The sequence below is a fragment of the Moschus berezovskii genome, chromosome 25, assembly GCF_049115385.1.
Source record: "Moschus berezovskii isolate FMDL1 chromosome 25, NW_MosBer_1.0, whole genome shotgun sequence".
NCBI lineage: Eukaryota > Metazoa > Chordata > Mammalia > Artiodactyla > Moschidae > Moschus > Moschus berezovskii.
In genome coordinates, this window is record NC_142484.1 from 22,713,415 (window position 1) to 22,736,335 (window position 22,921).

Consider the following 22,921-nt stretch of genomic DNA (forward strand, 5'->3'; position numbering starts at 1 on the left):
ACCATCTTAGTTTCTTCTGGCTAAGAACCCTTGAAATCTAATACAAACCCTGGCTATGGAAAAGGACTTGAAGTGATAAAAGTTACAACTTAACTTATAAGTTGGCAATTTCAAACTGTACCTTTCTTGTTTGGCGTATCTCTGTCAAGAGGATCAAATTGTAGGCTCCATCACTGAAGATTTACATTTAGCTGATTTGGGATAGGACTTAGACATCTGAATTTGTTGAGTTTTGCTAAAAATTCCTAGTTGTAAACCTCACAGAGCAATTATAACAGTTTTGCTAAGGTTTTTTTTTTTTTTTATAAAAAGCAAAACACTTGTTATATAGCACTATGTAATATATCTTTTCCTTAGTTTCTGTGTGGATTAGAGTGAATATTGCTGGGGTCTCTCTGAAGGATCTAAACTCAAATAAAGGAACTGATAACGATCTGAGTAGTAGGGAAATGTCCACCAAGAAGTAGTTGCCAGGGCAATATGTTAGTTTTGCATCTTCAGTACCTTGGAAGTTAGCTATAATGCTGAATTGTGCCAGAGGGATGAGATTTCGGTCCCTTAAGTACATGTTGTTGTGTCTCCGATACTTTTCTTTCATTAGCACTTTTTATTTTTGTGTGGTCATATTCACCAGATAATAAACTCTTAAGCAGTCAGGGACTAGGTCTTTCTTGCTCCTTGCTGAGCCTAACCCAGTATCTACCATATTGTAGACACTTATTTGTCAAATTCTTGTTTAAAAGAATGTATTTTTTAATTGTTGCTATAAATTCTTTACTGTTAATAGTAAAATTGATTTCACATTAATTTCTGGGTCTCATAACTCTCACTTATCCTCATAACTCTTTTCTACCTTAAATAACCGAGCCCTGTAAGAAATTCCTAGGAAAAATCACTGATGGAAACAATTCAGACTTGTGGCACTGTCGGGCTGCCACATATGGATCTTCAAAGTCACATACAGTGTACAGAAAGGGAGCCCTCTCTTGGGTCCCAGATAATCATGTAACTTATGTTCATCATTTCTTCCAAATCCACACTGGCTGTGAGATGATTAAAAAGAAATGGGGTGCTGCCCTATCTGTGCTGACGTAACAGCAAGTATTTTGAACAATCTTAGGAGTGCATCCTGTTTCCAACATGAGTAAGGTAGGATGTTTATGTTTGAAAAAATATTTATCATCAACATAAAATGAGATAAAAGAGCACTTATAGGGGATAAATTTTTGAAGTTGATTCTTGGAAGCACCTCTTCCTAAAATATATTCTTTACTGCTGTTGAAGAGAGACAAAGGGATGGTGGTAGAGGAGGAAGAGACCTACCTTTGCAGACCTTTCTCCGGGCCTCATGTGATAGGTCTCACTATATCTGATTAGATGAAAGTAAGTCTTATTGCATCTTTGCTATTTAACTAAGTGAACTAGCTCTATAAATATCTAGTAACATTGGGAACCACTGTGTGGGTAGGTCTTGTACTATTTTGAGTTGTTCTCTAACTGTTTTCAATTGGTCCAAGAAGAGACCTGAGAAATCAGCACTGGTCACAAAGATATCAGCAGTTAAGTCTCCTGGTGCGGGGGAAGTTGGGGCCCAGGTATGAAGCCTCTGCTAGTTTGAATGGGAGAGGGTAAAGTAAAATAGAATTAAATCACTGGGAATAAAGTAACAGGAAATTTTAAAGTAGTTCCTTATAGGCAGTGGACTGTGGGCAAGGAGACAGGAAAAGAAGGGTAGGTCCCAGGAAACATGGCAAGAGGTTAGGGCCCGTGTGGAAAGATGGCAGATGAATTTGAACAATAAATGTCTAGTCATCTGTTTTAAACTGTTCTTTCCTGGTGGTTTTTTTTTCTGCCACAATTCACACTACAAATCTGTTAAATACTCATTCACCCAGCAACTGTGGTTTCTCATATTGCAGACCTTTGTTAGAAAAAAAGAAAAAGGAATAACTTTTAAGTCTTTACTTTCAGGGCCACTATTGAATAAATGAAGAATATCCCTTAGTGTTCCACGTGTCCTGGGAGAGAATGGTATTACAGACCTCGTAAAGGTAAAGCTGACCCCAGAAGAGGAGGCCCATTTGAAAAAGAGTGCAGAAACTCTCTGGGAAATTCAGAAGGAGCTCAAGCTTTAAAGTTACTTAAAACTACTATTCTGAGGTTATTGAAAAAGAGATGGTAGTTACAGGATTACATATGTCAAACTTCTGCTGCTGCTGCTAAGTCGCTTCAGCTGAACTTCTGAATAAACCTGAATTCCTAAAAGTTGGAAAAAAGGGGGGCAGAGTGAGTCCTCCATTTAGCCCTTCAGCTCTTTTAGTTATCATCCAACATTTGGATGCAAATTCCTAAATGACTGCATCAAAGAAGGTGTTTTGGTGCCTCTGATGTACCAGTACTTGCCTTGTATATTATATATGTAGTAGCCATGTGGTCCAAAAGGATGTTATGATGTATGTTTACTGTGTTTAGAAATTGATGCTTTTCATCAAGTTTATGCTAATTCTTTTGTTTTGGCTGGCTGATATATCCATGTTCATTTATATGATGTAATAAAGCTGTAACTTCCTCTACCATGTAAAAATAAAAGTATATATACATAAAAATAACTCATATAAATGTCGGCTTCAATCCTAACACTAAATTAAACCTTGTTAGTTTTTATTCTGATGATTTTTATCGGCTTCAATCCTAACACTAAATTAAACCTTGTTAGTTTTTATTCTGATAATTTTTACAAGTGGATTTTAATTTTTTAAGATTTAAACTGTATAAACTCTTCAGTGATGAGACCAAATTGGTCTTTCTTCTCTTGGGAAAGACTGCTTCACACCCTACATACCTTAAAGTATCTTAAATTAGAATGTTCGTTTCTTTAGAACCTTCCAGTTCTCATCTGACAGAGAACACTCTGTTCTGCTGGGTTAGCTCTATGGGACATATGGGTCACTGGGTGGGTGACCATAGTCTTACCCAGAGTCACTCACCAGGGACACTGGCTGCAAACGGCAGTAAGTGCAGATAGGCAGTGCACACTGTACCTTCCTCAACTGTGGCCAGGTCATCCTGCAGAGTTAACATAAACTTTCAGATGTGTAGCTTGGCACTGGCCACTCTGCTACTTCCATGATGAAAAGTTATGGTTCTGTCAGGTCTGGAAAGGAAAAAAGTCTACACAGAATTGGAAGGAGGATATGAGGACTTTTCACAGAAAAAGTCATTCAAATCCAAACGTTTGAACATTTAGATTTCTACGTATTATATCCCATATTAAGCAGAATCCACTTTATAAGCTAGAGAATAATGCTAAATTTCAACTCATGATGGATATTATGCTTTGCTAAATTAGAAGCTTAGCTTACTAAGGTTTCACATATTTTTTCACATATTTTGTTTCATATATTCTGTTCAGTAAAGAAGAGAAAAATTATGCAACAAATTTTATTTAGCATAGTCAGTCCCAACATTCAGCACAAAAAGAGTTTACAGAGGATAGAAAGTGCATTAATAAAAGCCAGTCTTTACCAAAAGAAAACAGAAAATATATTATTGATTCAAAATATTTTACACTTGAATGATAAACTGCAATAACTTATTTTGGGCACCTACTGATATAAGAGAAAGGAAGAGAAGAAAAGAATACTTGAGAAGAGTTCAGTCTCCATCTGGCATCAGAGAAGTCAGTAGAGGTCACTGAGACCGGCAGTCTTTCTTGCTTTCTGCATTAGTGCCCTTAGCTGGAACTGTTTACGGGACAGAAGACGTACATGCTGTGAGGGGGAAGAAGTTAAACAGTTTAGACTAGGCCTTATCCAGGTCCAGGCATAAACTAGCAGACAGTTTGTAACCTAGATGGGAATAGGAACCCTAAACTCATCAACATTCCTTTGGAGCCCAATACTACATTTTACGTGGCTGTTTAAACTCACTGGACTGATGCTGGCAGGCTGTGTTAAGGAACCTGTGGAGGCTTTCCTGGTGACTCAGATGGTAAAGAATCTGCCTGCAATGCAGGAGAATTGGGTTCAATTTTTGGGACAGGAAGATCTCCTGGAGAAGAGAATGGCTACCCACTCCAATACCCTTGCCTGGAGAATTCTATGGATAGAAGAGCCTGACGGGCTACAGCCCACGAGGTCGCAAAGAGCTGGACACAACTGAGCAACTAACATACTTGTATTCGTGAAAGTACTCTTCTGAGACCCTACAAAGTGTCACAGGGAAAGCACCCCCATGCAGGATCTGGCTGAGTTCAAGCTACATCTTGAGACAACCAAGATGCCAGGGAAACTTGTACCATGATCCTAAAAAAAGCTAACAAAAAACTTTTAGAACTGTTTGTCACTACTTAGCTAAAAAGGGGGAAGGCAGGGATGAGTAGCACAAGGCCACCTTTGGTCCAGTGCCTAGCAAACAGCATCCTTTTCTCACCTCTCCATGTTCATCTTGCCCTAAGTTATGCCACCCAAGCAGAGGATAGCGTACAGAAAGGGAGCCCTCTCTTGGGTCCCAGCTATTCACAAGCTTATACCAGGTCCAAGAGAGGTTTGGCCATACACTCACAGTGCGATAGGCAGGATCAGCGAGCAACCTGAGCAGCTTCGCAGGCACACTGACGCATCAGAAGCAGCTGCACTGAATATCCAAAGGGTGGCTGTTATCCCTAAAGCCATGCTCTTCATGACCCAACAGAGAACTGTAGCCAAGCTTGGCTTACAGATCTTCCATGTCTGTACAGTAGCATTAAGCCTGGAATAATCATTTAGCAGGGCTCTATTGCTAGCAGGGAAAGCCCAATACTCTACAAGGGGAAACAGGTATACAAGTATGCAAGTCTAAGAAAATTAACAGAGGGGAAAAAAAAAGCAACAAGGATGGGGCAGTCAATGATCTTAGTTTAGATGGTGTGACCTGAAAGAATGGAAATCTGACTGTGTCTGCTGATCCACCCGGGTGTGGCAGTAAGAATTACATTCAGCTTAATGCCGCCTTGGGGTAGGAACTGCAGCCACTAAGCCCACTTTTCTTCCCATACTCAGATTATCCTCAGTCCTCTCTGTAGGTGGGAAGACACTGCTCACAGCCATTTACCCCATCTGCTCACTTTTGGAAAGAAAAAGAATTTTAACTCATCCCCTACAGACAAACCCTCTTGATTTGTGGTTTTCAGCAACAGTGGTTCTAAAACAAGTTCAAAACTCTGGAAAGCAGAGTGAAGAAGACATACCTTTAGGAAGACATCTAGGTCTATTACTCCCCGCCTCAAAGCTTCTCCCAGGTAAAAAATAGTGTCTTCAATAGCATTTTCCTCTGCATACAGATTTAGGATCTGTTTGTATAGTGGGGCTGTGGGAATGATAACTTCATCAATATCATTGTTTTCAGATTGATTTTCCATTTTCTCCAGAGCAGAACTGAGTTCTTCATCCTTCTTTCTCAAAAGTTCTATGTTTTTATCAACCTCAGCCTGAAAACAGAATAGTCCAAGCATGATGATTTTACACTAATTGTAATTATCTGTTTGTCAGACATCTACAACTCAACTTCATAGAAGCAGACTTGCTAATAAAACAACGCTTATACAACTCATAGATGAGATTCACGTTTCAAATATAACACATTTGGAGGAAATGGTGTTGTTGGAGGAAAAGGTGTGCTCTAACATGCTAAGTGCAAACAGGAGATGCTAAGCTGAGCACTTTTGGTGGCAGTGATAAGCCTATCCCTTACCAGTGATAAATACTGCAAACTAAGCCATCAGACAAGACACTTTCCAGCAGGAGGTTTCTTACATTAAAATATAAAAGAGGCCCTGCTTTCTAAACAAGTGGATACCTGCCTCAAAGGAACAACTCTCCCCAGTCTATACAGACAATTCAATGCATAGAACTCCACCAACACTTGAATTTTAGTCCCAAGATACAGCAGGCAGTGGTTGCAGGCTCTGAATTGCACTGGTGCCACCTTCCTCAATGTTTGAAAATAGCTGACTATCGAGAAGCTCATTTTACACACTCGAACCATTTATCAGACTAATGTATACATACAAATCACCTTCTCCAAAGCCCTCAAACACTCAATAAACTCTCTATCCTTCCATCAAAAACGCACACTTACTGGAACAGATTCTCCCTCATAAGAATGAAAGTGAAGAATGAAGCTGGTACTCAAATTAAGCTAGTGCCTCTACATCTTTAAACAAAAGAAGTCACAGGGCTGACTTATACTGACTCTTCAGGGCACAGCAATCTGATAAAAATGTGAGAAAGCTGAAGAGCTAAAGGTTGCATACCAAAGATACTTTAGATATAGTTCAAACAATGTTTGGAAACAAAAAAGAACTGATCCTTAAGTCTGCACCCCAGGTCTGCAGATCTTTATCATGGCTTAGAATTCTCTCAAATTCTTATTTCTGAGTAACTGTCTGGTAACATGAACACTCAAACAGTCCTCCTATGGGTCAAAACATTATCCCCCAGCGTGAAGGTGCAAGCAAAAAATCTTCTAAATACTTCCCCCTTCCCAGTCAAAGGCTGTATTTCAACCATAGGCTGTTTTTTAACAAGCTGTATAGGAGCTATGTTCAAGTGCTTAAAGAGTGTGTACAATCGTTTGAACTCTAATACCCACAGTACTCAGGATAGCCATACTACATACAGAAAACTTGGCCATAGCTACAATTAAAATAGTGCAGTTATGCAATGAGTTACTTACTACTTCTTGATCTAAACGGTTAACCATCTCTTCAAGTTTCTGGTGCCCTTTTTTCAGGTCTTCCTCTGTTCGTTTCAAGGCATTGAGTTCTGCCTGGGCACGATCCATTTCCTCCTTCATCCGCCATCTCAGTTTGTCACTGACCGCTGAGATGAGAGAGGCTCGGATAGTGTCCTCACTGATTGTGCCATCCCTACTGGGACCTGCAGGGGGAAAAGGCAAAACACTTGCTTATTTCCCAATCTCTCTCTATTCCTTTCATGGGAATCATCACAAACCAGGACAAAATACGAGTCAACGCTTTCAAAGTATGAGGAAAGAAAATGTATGCCATAACTTCATTAAACATAACATTAAAGCAGGAGTTGATTCAGAAATACTCTCCCCATGAGAGGTTACTTCTTGTCGTTCAGTCACTAAGTCGTGTCCAACTCTTCACAATCTCATGGGACTGCAGCATGCAGGCTACTCTGTCATCCACTATCTCCCGGAGTTTGCTCAAATTCATGTCCATTGAGACGGTTCTTCACAAAAGGTGGCTAAAGTATTAGAGATTTAGCATCAGTCCTTCCAATGAATATTCAGGGTTGATTTCCTTTAGGACTGACTGGTTTGATCTCCCTGCAGTCCAAGGGACTCTCAAGAGCCTTCTCCAGTACTACAATTTGAGATTACTGTTTATCCATATTTACCCACTTTCTTGGCTTACAGCCCAAACAATTAGCTATTCTCTCAATGAGGCAGAGAGAGCCTCTACAGATATCCCTACAGATAACAAAGAACCCTAAATCTCGAACAAATGGAATAACAAATTTATACCAAGGAAAAATATCTGATTCAGGTCAAGTCCATTCTCAGGTTTTACCGCTAAACTGAAGGAAAAAGGCACCACCCACTCCAGAGGCCATTGAGATTGAGAATGGGCAGAGTTTCCTTAAACTAATGTACAGGTTAATACGGCTTCCCGTCTGTAAGATGTTTATTCCTTTACCAAAAGAACAGGAAAGAACAGACGTGCAAAAGAGAATGCCATCCAAAAAAATCAGCTGATAAACTTCTGTTCTCAGATTCTTTACCTTCCTAATCACTGTCTTATATAAAACTTACCCCTCAGATATTTTCTTCAAAAGGTTCCTCCCTTTAATGTAAGTACAGATACCTTTTATGACTATCAGTGCTCTTCGGTTAGGGTCATAAATCAGCAAATGATACAGGGTATTTTGATTTTCAATTATGTTTGATGACAGAATACCATGTGGGGAATTATACTTACCTTTACTGCTTACAATAAATAAAGAATGATTACACACTAACAGTATCACTTCCACTCTGAGCTGAAAAATTTTATCACCTTGATGCTGAGTTCTACTTAGTGGAGGGTGGGGGCGTGGGTGACCTTTAAGTCAGTTTGTAAAAAATGTACCCAGAATCTCACCACTCGTGTTCTCATCCATTATAGGCCCATTCCTGGTCCCATGCAAAGTGTGCTGTTTCTAAAAGGAAACTGCGCTGTTCAAACTACACTGCAACCAGTGCCACCTGTGCTCTCCACTATTCCATCTAATCACAACTCTTGCCATTCCATACGCTGATCTGGTCACTCCACTTTTTAGTTTTTGTTTAGTAAAGTTGTTTTCTCCTAGAAGCTGGTCCATAACCAGGATACCCTGAATGCTTTTCTGGGCTTTTGTAAATGACACTGGGAGACCTTGGAATCCTCAGCTGTTACTGGTTTCAAAATAGAGTCTAAGTCTACAGTACTGGTTTCAAAAATAGAGTCTAAGTCTACAGTTCTGTTTCCCCCGCTTTTTTGTTTCTACCACAGAAGAACTGTTTTTTTGTGACTTGGATTCTATTCTTCTTGCAAGTGAAAATAAGCAAAAACAGTATCTCCCATGGCCAGGATTCCCTGAGGAGTGTCCTTTGTCCATCTTTGCTAAGGACACTGCATGTATACGGTAAAAAGAAAAGCCCACCATCAGACTCTCCTGCTAAGTCTCCCTCTTTCCTGTTAGGAACGTCCTGCTAAGAAGCACCCAAACAGCACCCATACTCCAGCATTTACAAAGAGGCAATTAATACTTTTGATTATTACCATATAAATCCATATATGTTTTTCAGAATTTACTTCCAATTTTACAAAAGTATATCAGCTTATTATTTCACATTTCTGAGAAACAAAACTATTCACTTTCAGATGTGTGCTTTGGAATTCAGAGTTGTAAAGTCAGAGGGTAACTTGAGGACTTATTTTTCACATCCCTGACCTCTTAATACCTGACTTTTCCAAAGCGTTCTCATCAATTTACCAGTTACTGTATCATCTCTGGGCTCATTCCCCTCAAGTTTTCCCATAATCTTCCTCTGTGACCACCTCTCTATCCACATCCTCTTGTATAGACACTGGGAAGACATTCAGCAACCTCCCCGAATTCACCAATTCATATCTCCACTCATTCCTTCTCGTACCTTTGACCTCTTGCTTCTTCCATTCCTGCTTCCCGTGAGTATCTCCCCTCAGTCCTAACTCCCTGCCCATCTCTTAGTCCTGAACACAGGCTGCCTGCCACAACAGCCTCTCTCTCACTGTGTCAGATCATCAGGCATCTTCCAAAGGCCTCGTCTGCCATAACCTAAACCAAAACCTTGATCCTTTGGATTCTTTCCTAAAGCCCTAAACCCTCTTTCACCATCTTCTCATAAAAGAAAAAACAAAAACAAAAGTCCTCAGAACATGTGCAAAGACTGAAACTACCAGATGGGAGTCTTCCACTCTCTTCTCCCATTCTGCTTTGGAACAAGAATCCTAATCCTTTAATTATGTGCCTGACTTTTCACTATTCAAAAGCACTCACTTCGCTTTCTCAGAAGACAACTTGCTTTCCTCTCAGTATGACTTAAAGATTCAGCTGTTTTAGACAAAACATTTTTGACATAAATTGACGTCAATCTCCCAAGACAATAGAAATAAAAATGTAAATAAGCAAATGGGACCTAATCAAACTTACAAGCTTTTGCACAGCAAAGGAAATCATAAACCAAATGAAAAGACAACCTACAGAATGAGAGAAAATATTTGCAAATGATGCACGCGATGAGGGCTTAAAATTTCAAAATACACAAACAGCTCATCCACCTGGACAACAAAAAAAAATCCAATTGAAAAATGGTCAGAAGACCTAAGTAGACATTTCTCCAAAGAAGAATACAGATGGTCAATAGGCACATGAAAAGATGTTCAACATTGCTAATTATTATACAGAAATGAAAAAACTACAATGAGCTATCACCCCACACCAGTCACATTAGAAAATCTATAAATTACAAATGCTAGAGGGTATGCAGAAAATGGAAACCTCCCACACGGTTGGTGGGAGTGTAAGTTGGTGTAGCCCCTGTGGAAAACAGCTTAGAGGTTCCTCAGAAAACTAAAACTAGAATTACCATATGATCCAGCAATTCCACTCCTGGGCATATATCTGGAAAAAATTATAGTCAAATAAAAAGACAGGTACCCCAATGCTCACAGCAGCACTACTCACAAGAGTCAAGACATGGAAACAACCTAAATGCCCATCAACGTGAGTGGATAAAGAAGATATGGTGTATATATACAACAGAATACTACTCAGCCATAAAAGAACTAAATAATGCCATCTGCAGCAACACGGACGCAATGAGAGATTCATACGAAGTGAAGTCAGAAAGAGAAAGACGAATACCACATGGTAGTACTTATATCTAAAATATGACACAAATGAACCTATCTATGAAACACAGTCAGTGACAGAGTGGACTGGTGGCTGCCAAGGAGGCGCGAGGGAGAGATGGATTGAGTCTGGGGTTAGCAGACACTAACTGGGGAGGTCCTACTGTACAGCACAGGGAATTATATTTGGTATTCTGTGATAGGCATAACAGAAAAGAATATGAAAAACAAAGCTTGTACACACATGTATAACAGTCATTTTGCTGTACAGCAGCAGTTAACATTACAAATCAACTATATTTCAATTTTTAAAGATTTTATTTGGACAGAATTTATGCCAAATCAAAATCTCTAGTTTTTCATATTGCACTAATTTAAGTCCTAAGTGACAGCAAAAAAGGGTACAACAGTTTAGAATTTTGTGCTCAAAAGGTGATTTACAAAATAATGACTAGTGGAGATGGTATTTCACTAAGCCCTCATTTTATGATCAGTTCAGTTCAGTTCAGTTCAGTTCAGTCGCTCAGTCGTGTCCGACTCTCCGCGACCCCATGAATCACAGCACGCCAGGCCTCCCTGTCCATCACCAACTCCCGGAGTACACTCAAACTCATGTCCACAGAGTCGGTGATGCCATCCAGCCATCTCATTCTCAGTCGTCCCCTTCTCCTCCCGCCCCCAACCTTTCCCAGCATCAGAGTCTTTTCCAGTGAGTCAACTCGTCTCATGAGGTGGCCAAAGTATTGGAGTTTCAGCTTTAGCATCAGTCCCTCCAATGAACATCCAGGATTGATCTCCTTTAGAATGGACTGGTTGGATCTCCTTGCAGTATAAGGGACTCTCAAGAGTCTTCTCCAACACCACAGTTCAAAAGCATCGATTCTTCGGCGATCAGCTTTCTTCACAGTCCAACTCTCACATCCATACATGACCACGGGAAAAACCATTGCCTTGACTAGACGGACCTTGGTCGGCAAAGTAATGTCTCTGCTTTTTAATATACTATCAAGGTTGGTCATAACTTTCCTTCCAAGGAGCAAGCGTCTTTTAATTTCATGGCTGCAATCAGCATCTGCAGTGATTTTGGAGCCCAAAAAAACAAAGTCTGACACTGTTTCCACTGTTTTTCCATCTATTTCCCATGAAGTGATGGGACCAGATGCCATGATCTTTGTTTTCTGAATGTTGAGCTTCAAGCCAACCTTTTCACTCTCCTCTTTCACTTTCATCAAGAGGCTTTTGAGTTCCTCTTCACTTTCTGCCATAAGGGTAGTGTCATCTGCATATCTGAGGTTATTGATATTTCTCCCAGCAATCTTGATTCCAGCTTGTGCTTCTTCCAGCCCAGCGTTCCTCATGATGTACTCTGCATATAAGTTAAATAAGCAAGGTGACAATATACAACCTTGACGCACTCCTTTTCCTATTTGGAACCAGTCTGTTGTTCCATGACCAGTTCTAACTGTTGCTTCCTGACCTGCATACAGGTTTCTCAAGAGGCAGGTCAGGTGGTCTGGGATTCCCATCTCTTTCAGAATGTTCCACAGTTTATTGTGATCCACACAGTCAAAGGCTTTGGCATAGTCAATGAAGCAGAAATAGATGTTTTTCTGAAACTCTCTTGCTTTCTCCATGATCCAGCGGATGTTGGCAATTTGATCTCTGGTGCCTCTGCCTTTTCTAAAACCTGCTTGAACATCTGGGAGTTCACGGTTTACATACTGCTGAAGCCTGGCTTGGAGAATTTTGAGCATGACTTTACTAGCGTGTGAGATGAGTGCAATTGTGCGGTAGTTTCATGCAAAGATGGGCTCGATAAAGGACAGAAATGGTATGGACCTAACAGAAGCAGAAGATATTAAGAAGAGGTGGCAGGAATACACAGAAGAACTGTACAAAAAAGATCTTCACGACCAAGATAGTCACGATAATGTGATCACTGACCTAGAGCCAGACATCTTGGAATGTGAAGTCAAGTGGGCCTTAGAAAGCATCACTACGAACAAAGCTAGTGGTGGTGATGGAATTCCAGTTGAGCTATTTCAAGTCTTGAAAGATGATGCTGTGAAAGTGCTGCACTCAATATGCCAGCAGATTTGGAAAACTCAGCAGTGGCCACAGGACTGGAAGAGGTCAGTCTTCATTCCAATCCCAAAGAAAGGCAATGCCAAAGAATGCTCATTTTATGATAGATGCATTAACAATAGGAATTTTAAACCTTTTTTCTGAAAGAACTTTCTTATTATGCCCATCTGAAATGTTACTATGATTCCTGTGAGATACAACAAAACTATTCCCAGAGATTAGGAACCCATATGATATGAATATGGTTAGGCATTCAAACATGTGGTCAATCACATGCCGTCAAAGTGTCCCATTCATCTGTGCAGAAATGATCTGAACTAGTACAAACTTAAGGGTCTTCTTATAACTAGTCTGGATGTTTTACACACAAACAGATCAACAAACTTTGCTAAAATTATTACATTAAAATGGATCAAGTTATACTGATACTAGATTTTCAAATCCCAATTAAAAATATTTAAGTCCTGGAATTTATATTGTTTCTCTTATAAAATACACTAGGGCAAATGACATGCTACCATACAGGACCAAATAAATCCTTCCAAATAAGTCTCCAGCTAAAGCTATTAACATTCAAAATGGGAAGGAAGCTGAGGCAGCAGTCACTTGGCTTTCAAGAAAGGTCACAGTTCACCCAAGGAGCCTAGAAATGCCAACGCTAGACATAGTCCTCTCCCTTATCACACATAGACATGTACAGTATATCTGAACATTTTAAGATCTGTTCAGTATACCTGAACATTTTAACAACCATCTACTCTACAAATGGAAGAATTGTAATTAAGTTATGAAATGTGAACGCCAAGAGAAAAGCCCAGATTAAAGTTCAAAATTAAATGAACCACGACACTTAAAGAGATTGTTTATGGAGGGAGGGAGGGAGGTTCTAGAGGGAGGGGATATATACATACAGTGATGACTGATACACGATGTACAGCAGAAACCAGCACAATGTAAAGCAATTATCCTATTAAAAATGAAAAATAATAAAATATATTAAAAAAGAGATTGTTTATATAAATAAGTAAGAAGAAAGTTTGGTAGAAAATTCTTCTTCCTGATCACTTTTCAAAAAATGTTTTTCTTCTCAAATGTCTTAAGAGAAATTTTCTGTTATAATGAGCCTTGGATTAATGAGTTTGTGGCAAACTGCCAAACCTCAAGTTCCTACACACTGACCTTTACTCATGCAGAATCAGATTTCAGAAGTGCCCTTCTACAACTCCAGATTAGCAGCAATTGAAAAGGTAACACAGATTTTGAGAAACAATCCTAAACAAAACTTCATTTAAATGTCAGATAGGATTCAATCACTAACCTTAATCCTTAAAAAGTGAGATAATTTTTCTACTATTAGGAAACCAATACTCTACTCAGTGAATCTGCTAATTCAATGAATAATTTGGGCCAGTAAAGTGCACTTCCTGATTTAGAACCATTTTTTAAGCACTTAAAGATAATCAGTTTTATTTATCTCCTAACAATACTTACTGATGATCACTACTTCCTGCAACTCACAAAGAAGCTCATTAGAGAAAGAATCCATGGTAACCCCAAAGAAAAATACAAAATAACTAGTAACTTTTCTGACCTCACATCTAACCAGCAAAAGTGAGTCATTTGCCCACCGGCATTTTTACTTCTGATGTCACCTGCTCAAGACTCACATAATTGTCTTCATATTGTAATAATGGCATTTGTGCTACAGAGCAAATCACGGAGCCTAAGCAATCTGAAACAAGCTAACTGACCATCTACTCAGAAACTAGGTCAAGCGGTTCGATCAAGCCCATATTAGTTCCTTTTATAATAAAAACAAAAAAACAGGTCACTCTGAAACAGAAACATTTCAAACAACTGTATGAGCAAAGTCATTCTGATTTATGCTATTAAACACAAATCAAGCAAATTCATTAAGCTGCTTACAAAGGGCTTTTTATTTATAGTCTATAAACAAGTAAGCTTCTAATACTACTGGCCAGGCTCTGGGCAGGTCATGGAACTTTCTTCCAAAGAAATCAGGGGACCTTAATTTTTTTTTTTAAATCTTTTAAATACTATTAGAGCAATACTGTAAAGTTTCTATAACCACAACCAATGAGAAAAAAGGAAAACATGAGCAGGTTAACACTTCTTGAAAATAAACACACAGCAGAAAAAAAGATTTAAATTAATTTACATAATAGTTCAAGTATTCAAGTGAAATATAGACCTTATTAAAATAGGATATCAAAGTAGTAACTATTTAAAAAAAAATGGTGCTACTATCATAATAATGAAAGATGCTACTAGCAAAGTTTAAGCACAAAGGCCAATTAATTTGAGGGACAAATTCCATCCTTAAAAAAATGGATCAGAATCAGTCATTCCTTAAGATTATTTTGTGAAAGAGCACAATTAAAAAAATCTGTAATACTAAAGAACAAAACCAGAGGTGTTGTGCTCCATGATTTCAAACTATACTACAAAGCTTTTCAGTAATCCAAACGCTGTGGTGCTGGGATAAAAACAGACACATAGATTAATGGGACACAACAGACGGCCCAGAAATAAACCCACACTCACATGGTCAATTGATCTCTGACAAAGGAGGCAAGAATACAGAACAGGAAAAAGACAGTCTCTTCAGTAAGTGCATTTGGAAAGACTGGACAGCCTCATGTAAAAGAATCAAACTGAACTACTTTCTCACACTATATACAAAAATAAACTCAAAATGAATTAAACTTAAATGTTTGTAAGACCTGAAACAAGACTCCTAGAAGAAAACACAGGCAATACTAGGGTGAAACATACAACATGATTAATGTAATTAACATTGCTATATAGGAAAGCTGTTGAGAATAAATCCTAAAGAGTTCTTATTTTTTTAGTATTTTTTTCCTTTTGTATCTGTAGGAGACGACAGATGTTCATTAAACTTACTGTGGTAATCATTTCATGATGTATGTAAGTCAAATCATTACGCTGTACATTTTAAATTTATACAGTACTATATATCAACTATATCTAAATACTACTGTACGAAAGAAACTTTAAAAAAAAAAGAAAACATATGCAGTATATTCTGACACTGGTCTTAACATTTTTTTGTATATGCCTCCTCAGGTAAGGGAACCTAAAGAAAAAAAAAAAGCACCCCCCCAAAAAAAAACCCAAATGAAAAAAACCAAATGGGACTTCAATCAAACTAAAAAAGCATTTGATTAGCAAAGGAAACTCTCAACAAAATGAAAAGGCACCCTACTGAATGGCAGTAGATGCCTGCAAATGATGTATCTGACAAGGGGTTAAGATCCAAAATAGACAAGAATTCATACAACTCAGGATCCAAAAAGACACCCTGATAAAAAATGGGCAGAGGCCCTGAACAGACGTTTCTCTGAAGAGGACAAACACATGGCCATGAAGAAAGTCCAACATCACTGATCATCAGGGCGCTGCCATCAGAACCAGAGTCAGAATGGCTGTTATCAAAAGAACACGTGCTGGTGAGGATGCGGAGAAAAAGGAACCCTCACACACCGCAAACTGGTGCATCCACTACAGAAAACGGTATGAAGGTTAAGGTTCCTCAAAAATATTAAAAATAAAACTACCACATGATACAGCAATTCCACTTTTGGGTATTTTTCTGAAGAAAACAAAAACAATGATTCAAAAAGATATATGCACCCCTATGTATTGCAGCATTATTTACAATAGTCAAGATAGGGAAGCGACCTCAGCATCCATCAACAGATGAATGGATACCCCTCTTCAGCACATGTGACCACCTCCTCATCCTCACACAGGTCCAAGCCACCATCTCAGACCTGGATTCTTTTAATGGCCTCTTCAAGGAGGCCACCGTTCCCTCCCAGGGTCTTGCACAGGTATCTGTTAGAACATCAATCAGATCAGATCACTCCTCTGCTCAAAGCCTGCCCATGGCTCCCCAGCTCACAGAGAGGAAAAGCCACAGGCCTCATCCTGACCCACAAGGACTTACCTGAACCAGCTCTGTTTCCTCTCCGATCCCATCTCCCCACACACCCTTAACTCACCACCACTGGCTTCGCTGCTGTTCCTTGAACCAGAAATATACTCCCACCTCAAAGTATAAGGTATAGAAGGCTTTTTCCAGGCTTGGAGAGAACTCTTCAAGCAGAGGTAACAGCAGTGAATAGATCTCCAGATCACCATACAAGCAAGCAGAGCACAGATGGGGCTGAACCAGCAAACCAGTGGGTTTGCTGCTCAGGGGGCCGCAGGAGGCCAGAGGTGTAAGCAAGGTGGATGTGAAGGAGGTGAGAAGAGGAGGCAGTCCTCACCCTCCAGGGCTTCCTGTGCCCTTCTTCAATGTGAATGTTTCTGGATAGCATGTATCTCCACCTGGCACACTGTGTATTTTCTGTAAGCTTGTTTCCAGTCTTCCCTCACTGGAATGCAAACTCCATGAAGGCAGTAAGTTACTTTGTGTTGTTCCCAGTGGGGTTCTTACTCCTGGTATGTAGCAAGCACTCAGTAATTATACACTAAATGACCAAATTAATAAACAACTGAAAAAACAAGGGCTTCCCTTGTGGCTCAGCTGGTAAAGAATCCGCCTGCAATGCAGAAGACCTGGGTTCGATCCCTGGGTTGGGAAGATCCCCCGGAGAAGGGAAAGGCTACCCACTCCAGTATTCTGGTCTGGACCATTCCACGGACTGTATAGTCCACGGGGTCGCAAAGAGCTGGACACGACTGAGCAACTGAGCAACTTTCATTTCACTTCAACTGAAAAAACAGATGAACAGATAAAGAAAAGGTGGTATGTGTATCGATGCGTGTGTTTGATGCACTGACAGTACATCCTCTAATGAACTTCATAAAGGAGCCGGTATGTCGACTAACTTTCTTCACATGTATATTCAAAACATGAGGCGGTTTCATTGAGTGGCACCACACTTTTCTGGTTACCATATGGGACCACACTTCAGTAACATTTTTGAACATTTGCTTGATAAATCTTAAATCTTTCTTAATTTGGACTGTACCATCCAACAACTTTATCACTCCTAGACTGCCACCTGGGTGCACCGCCAGCACACTGGACTCTGACAGAGTGCTCCACATGAATCAAGGTGGGAGTGACCGGTCCCACATCAGGCCACTCTGTGCCACCCAACAGAGCCTGGCCTTCTCCGTGGAAATGCCCTGCTGAGGACCAAAGCTTTTCAAGGTGCCTGCTTTTCAACCCTGCAAACATACAATGACCACATGTTCATACCTGCTTTTGCTTTTTTCTGGGATCTGCTACTGGAACAAATACTAATGCTGTCTCCTAAACTTATTCTTTATAATTTGGTGATAGTCAAGTAGTTTTAAGCCTTTAAGATCAGAGTTCAAGTTCTCTTATAGTTTTGGCAATGCCAACCTGGTAAAAGTTATATGCACGGTCCTAAAAAACTGTTTCAGTCTTAAGAAATATATACTTGAATCTGAAAAAACAAATTAAAAATGTTAAGTTTTAGATATCAAGGTAAGTTTACCTTCCTTCTGATGCTTTGTTAATAGATAACGGGCAGAAAATCTCAGGAAAACCATCCAAATTCCTCATCTTTTCCCACTGATCTTCCAGTAGAAAATGTTTTTGATAGTCAAGTGCAAATATGACATCCAAAAAGTAAACCTGATCTTACAAGAACTTCAAGGAAGAATTTAAGTTACAGATCATAATTTTTCCCTCATTAAATAATATAAATGTATTAGGCTATGGTTTTTCCCGTGGTCATGTATGGATGTAAGAGTTGGACTGTGAAGAAGGCTGATTGCCAAAGAATCGATGCTTTTGAACCGTGGTGTTGCAGAAGACTCTTGAGAGTCCCTTATACTGCAAGGAGATCCAACCAGTCCATTCTAAAGGAGATCAATCCTGGATGTTCATTGGAGGGACTGATGCTAAAGCTGAAACTGCAATACTTTGGCCACCTCATGCGACAAGTTGACTCACTGGAAAAGACTCTGATGCTGGGAAAGGTTGGAGGCGGGAGGAGAAGGGGACAACGGAGAATGAGATGGCTGGATGGCATCACCGACTCTGTGGACATGAGTTTGAGTGTACTCTGGGAGTTGGTGATGGACAGGGAGGCCTGGCGTGCTGTGATTCATGGGGTCGCGGAGAGTCAGACACGACTGAGCGACTGAACTGAACTGACTGAACTGATTAAAATATCACTACAGTTGCCCAGACCTGATAGAAAAGCACCATCAAAAGGCTTTTCATTATTCAACAGCTGCTGTCACTGCTTAGTCAATGCCCTCTGCTGCTGCTGCTGCTGCTAAGTTGCTTCAGTTGTGTCCAACTCTGTGCGACCCCAGAGACGACAGCCCACCAGGCTCCCCCGTCCCTGGGATTCTCCAGGCAAGAACACTGGAGTGGGTTGCCATTTCCTTCTCCAATGCGTGAAAGTGAAGTTACTCAGTCGTGTCTGACCCGAAGCGACCCCATGGACTACAGCCTACCAGGCTCCTCCGTCCATGTGAATTTCCTGGCAAGAGCACTGGAGTGGGGTGCCATCGCCTTCTCTGAGTCAATGCCCTCAGTGAGCATCAATCTCATGAATGTAGTTTTAAAGGTCAGGTTAGGCCAGAAGCTCTCCGAGAGGTAACAAAAAAGGTATAAAATGAGATGACAAAACAAATTCTCTTATTTTCTTTTAAATGGTGTTCAAAATCTACATGGAATGGAGTCAGAAAGAGTTGTTTTAAGTCCCAAGATCTGCATCAATCCTCAGTCTTCTGCATCATTTCAGAAGAGATTGCTATACAGAATGTAATTTCACTCTTCCGGTAAGCAGCCTAAGGTGACCTATAAAAATGATGTGCTAGTCACTTGAAAACCCCACAAAATCAAGCAAACCAAGAAGTTCAAATCTTCATGTTCACTTTAAGAACACTTGTGAAACTGCCCAGGCTATTAAGGGTATGCATATCCAAAAAGCCACCAAGTATCTGAAGGAACTCTACAGAAGCAACGTGTGCCATTCTGTCGCCACGACGGTGGAGTTGGTAGGTGTGCACAGGCCAAACACTGGGGCTGGATGCAGGACTGACGGCCCAGAAAGAGTGCTGAATTTTTACTGCACATGCTCAGAAATGCAGAGAGGAAAGCTGAACTGAAGGACTTAGATGTAGACTCTCTGCTCACTGAGCACATCCAGGTGAACAAAGTCCCCCAAATGCGGGGTAGGACTTACAGAGCTCACAGTGGGATCAAGCAGTACCTAAGCTCTCCCTGCCACACTGAGACAATCCCAACTGAAAAAGAACAGACTGTTCCAAAACCAGAAGAGAAGGCTGTAGGAGAGAAAAAGATACCCCAGAAGAAACAAAAACATAGTCTGGGAATAAATGTTGCAAAAAATAAATGCAAATAAAAGTGTTGGTTGCCTTAAAAAAAAAAGTAATCTCTATCAATTCATTTTAAGTGGTTCTTTTACTTCAATATTGTTCAATATTGCACAAGCATCCACACTAATAATAAGGTACAAGTTAATTAATGATGCCTTGAAACAAGTCTTTGTTTTACATCGTAAGATCAAAATCTTTAAATTATCAAGTTCCACAAAGGATAAACAAACATATCAGTTCTTTCTCATGCCTTAAGAGTACAAAAATAATAGTACAAATCCTGATGACCACTGGCAGATTGAGAAAATGTTGACTAGTTGTGAATTCTAATATTCAAATGATACTTTTATGTTTCTGCTTTCCTTCATAACAATTTTGAATTTCAAGAGTGTTTTTCACAATGTACTACTAAAATATGATGAAAGAAAATCAAGTAGACAAGCAACAAAGGGTAGAAAAGCAACACACATTAAAGGATATTCTAGATAATCATAGAATGATAATTTGTTTCTAGATTTTCTAAGAAAGTACTCTTAGAAATACAATAAAATATTACTTTGATAACTTGTTCTAAAAACAAACATTAGATTTGATTCAAAATATATCATTTTCCCATATTCCTATTTCTTGTTATATAGATGTCATTTATTTTAAGCTATAAAATGCTTCATACTGATTGCATTGAAATAGGTTAACATAAAAGATCTTCGGAAACTTAGGTTCTCTATAAATCAGATACCATCATCTCAATGAGAAATACAGGGTTAACAAACAGCACTATTAATTTACTGATCATGCCTGAGCCAAAATGGAGAACTTAACAGGAATTAGTACGTTTTGCTTATTGGATTAAAGATCTCCCATCATCAGATTTCTAACCCAAGCATTTAAATTACATTGCAGGACTTTCCTGGTGCTAAAGGGATAAGAATCTGCCTGCCAATCTGATCCCTGGTCCAGGAAGGTTCCATATGCTGCAGAGCAACTAAGCCAGTGCCTCACAACTACTGCACCTGTGCTCTGGAGCCTGCGAGCTGCAACTTCTGGGCCCACGAGCCACGACTACTGAAGCCTGTGCGCTCAAGCCTGTCCTCCACAAGAAGCCACCGCAGTGACAAGCCAGTGTGCCACACGAAGAGCAGCCCCCACTCACCACAACTAGACAAAGCCTGCACACAGTAATGAAGACCCAGCACGGTCAAAAACAGAAAAATAAAATTACACTGTAAAAAAAAAAGACCTGTATTACAGAAGGATGAGACTATTTTTAAAAAACAAAACCAATGCCACTAGAATCTCAATAATTAGAATGTATCAATGACAAAAATAACTGAAGAAAACACTTTAGCTGGGAGGGAGGGATATTTACAACAGACATCAGGATGGTTACAATCTATCAGAAAATGTAACAGAAAAGTAAACTTTACAAGAATCTATTGGGTTGGCCAAAAAGGTCATTAGGATTTTCCCATTTTACAGAAAACCTGTATGAACTTTCTAGATGTTCCACATGCTTGTACACTTGTGCGGAGCGGTGGTGAGAACAGATTGGTCAGGGGAGGCCTGACTACTCTTGGCAAAGGAAATAAAACACGAGAGTAGGAGGAGATGAGCAGGAGATGAGGTCAGAAGCAATGGGGAGGAAATCAGGATCATAAGGGGCCTTCTAAGCCTCAGAAATGTGGAATGAAGTCTGAGTGAAACAGCAAACCCTGGAAGGTTTTGAGTAGAGAAGCAATATAATTCATTTATCTTCTAATTGAATCATTCTAGCTGTTATGCTAAACACAGATGTAGGGGCTAAGGACAGAAGAAGTAAATCAGATTTGAGAACGGTGACTTGGATCAGCACTGGATATGACCAGATTCTAGAACAGGTTCCTGATGAAATATCAAGGATGATGCCAAAATCAGAGTATTAAGTAGGCATCATGGAGGTGATACCTTCAAGGATCACAGCCTTGTCGTGGCAAAGGGGCCTGTGTAACTCATTGAAGCTATGAACCGTGCTGTGCAGGGCCACCTAAGACAGATGGGTCACAGTAGAGTTCTGACAAATCGTGGTCCACTGGAGGAAGACATGGCAACCCACCTAAGCATTCTCAACACGAGAACCCCATGAACAGTATGAAAAGACAAACAGATATGACACCAGAAGATGAGCTCCCCATGTTGGAAGGTGCCCAATATGCTTCTGGGGTAAAGAAGGGGGCAATTATTAGCTCCATGAAAGAATGAAGCAGATGGGCCAAAGCGGAAACAACGCTCAGTTGTGGATGTGTCTGGTGGTGAAAGTAAAGTCCAAAGCTGTAAAGAACAATACTGCATAGGAACCTGGGATGTTAGGTCCACAAATCAAGGTAAATGGGAGGTGGTCAAGCAGGAGATGGCAAGAGTTAACATCAACATCTTAGGAATCAGTGAACTAAAATGGATGAGAATCGGCAAATTTAATTCAGATGACCATTATATCTACTACTGTAGGAAAGAATCCCTTATAAGAAATGGAGTAGCCCTCATGATCAACAAGAGTCCAAAATGCAGTACTTAGGTGCAATCTCAAAAACAACAAAATGATCTTGGTTTGTTTCCAAGGCAATCATTCAACATTAGTGGTTTAATCTTGGACAGGAATCCAAGTCTATGTGCCAACCACTGATGCCAAAGAGAGCTGGCAGAGAGAGTGCCTGAAAAACAATGGACGGAGATTCTTAACACTGTTGTACAGGAGACAGTGACCAAAATCATCCCAAAGAGAAAGAAAAGCAAGAAGGCAAAGTGATTGTCTGAGGAGGCTTTACAAATAGCTGAGGAAAGAAGAGAAGTGAAAGGCAAGGGAGATAGGGAAAAATATTTATAACTGAATGCAGAGTTCCAAGAATAGCACGGAGAGATGAAAAGACCTTCTTAAACGAACAATGCAAAGAAAGAGAGGAAAACAATAGAATGGGAAAGACCCATTCTCTTTAAGAACAGGGAAAAGGCAAATATGACGGTACAGGTGGTGGCAGATAGTCAGGAAGGGTGGTGGGAGTC

At 39.9% G+C, this 22,921-nt stretch overlaps 1 protein-coding gene across 1 annotated transcript in view; it reads right to left on the reverse strand.

The window, feature by feature from the left end:
* Positions 1-3,420: 3,420 nt before the first annotated feature.
* TSG101 (tumor susceptibility 101) overlaps positions 3,421-22,921 on the reverse strand; it is a 43,875-nt gene continuing 24,374 nt past the window's right edge. Inside the window, exons 8-10 of the mRNA XM_055416009.2 lie at positions 6,715-6,917; positions 5,228-5,467; positions 3,421-3,770 (exon numbers count right to left, since the gene is read on the reverse strand). Of these exons, the coding sequence (XP_055271984.1) occupies positions 3,681-3,770; positions 5,228-5,467; positions 6,715-6,917 (533 nt within the window). The 3' untranslated portion in view covers positions 3,421-3,680. The remainder of the gene's footprint in view (positions 3,771-5,227; positions 5,468-6,714; positions 6,918-22,921) is intronic.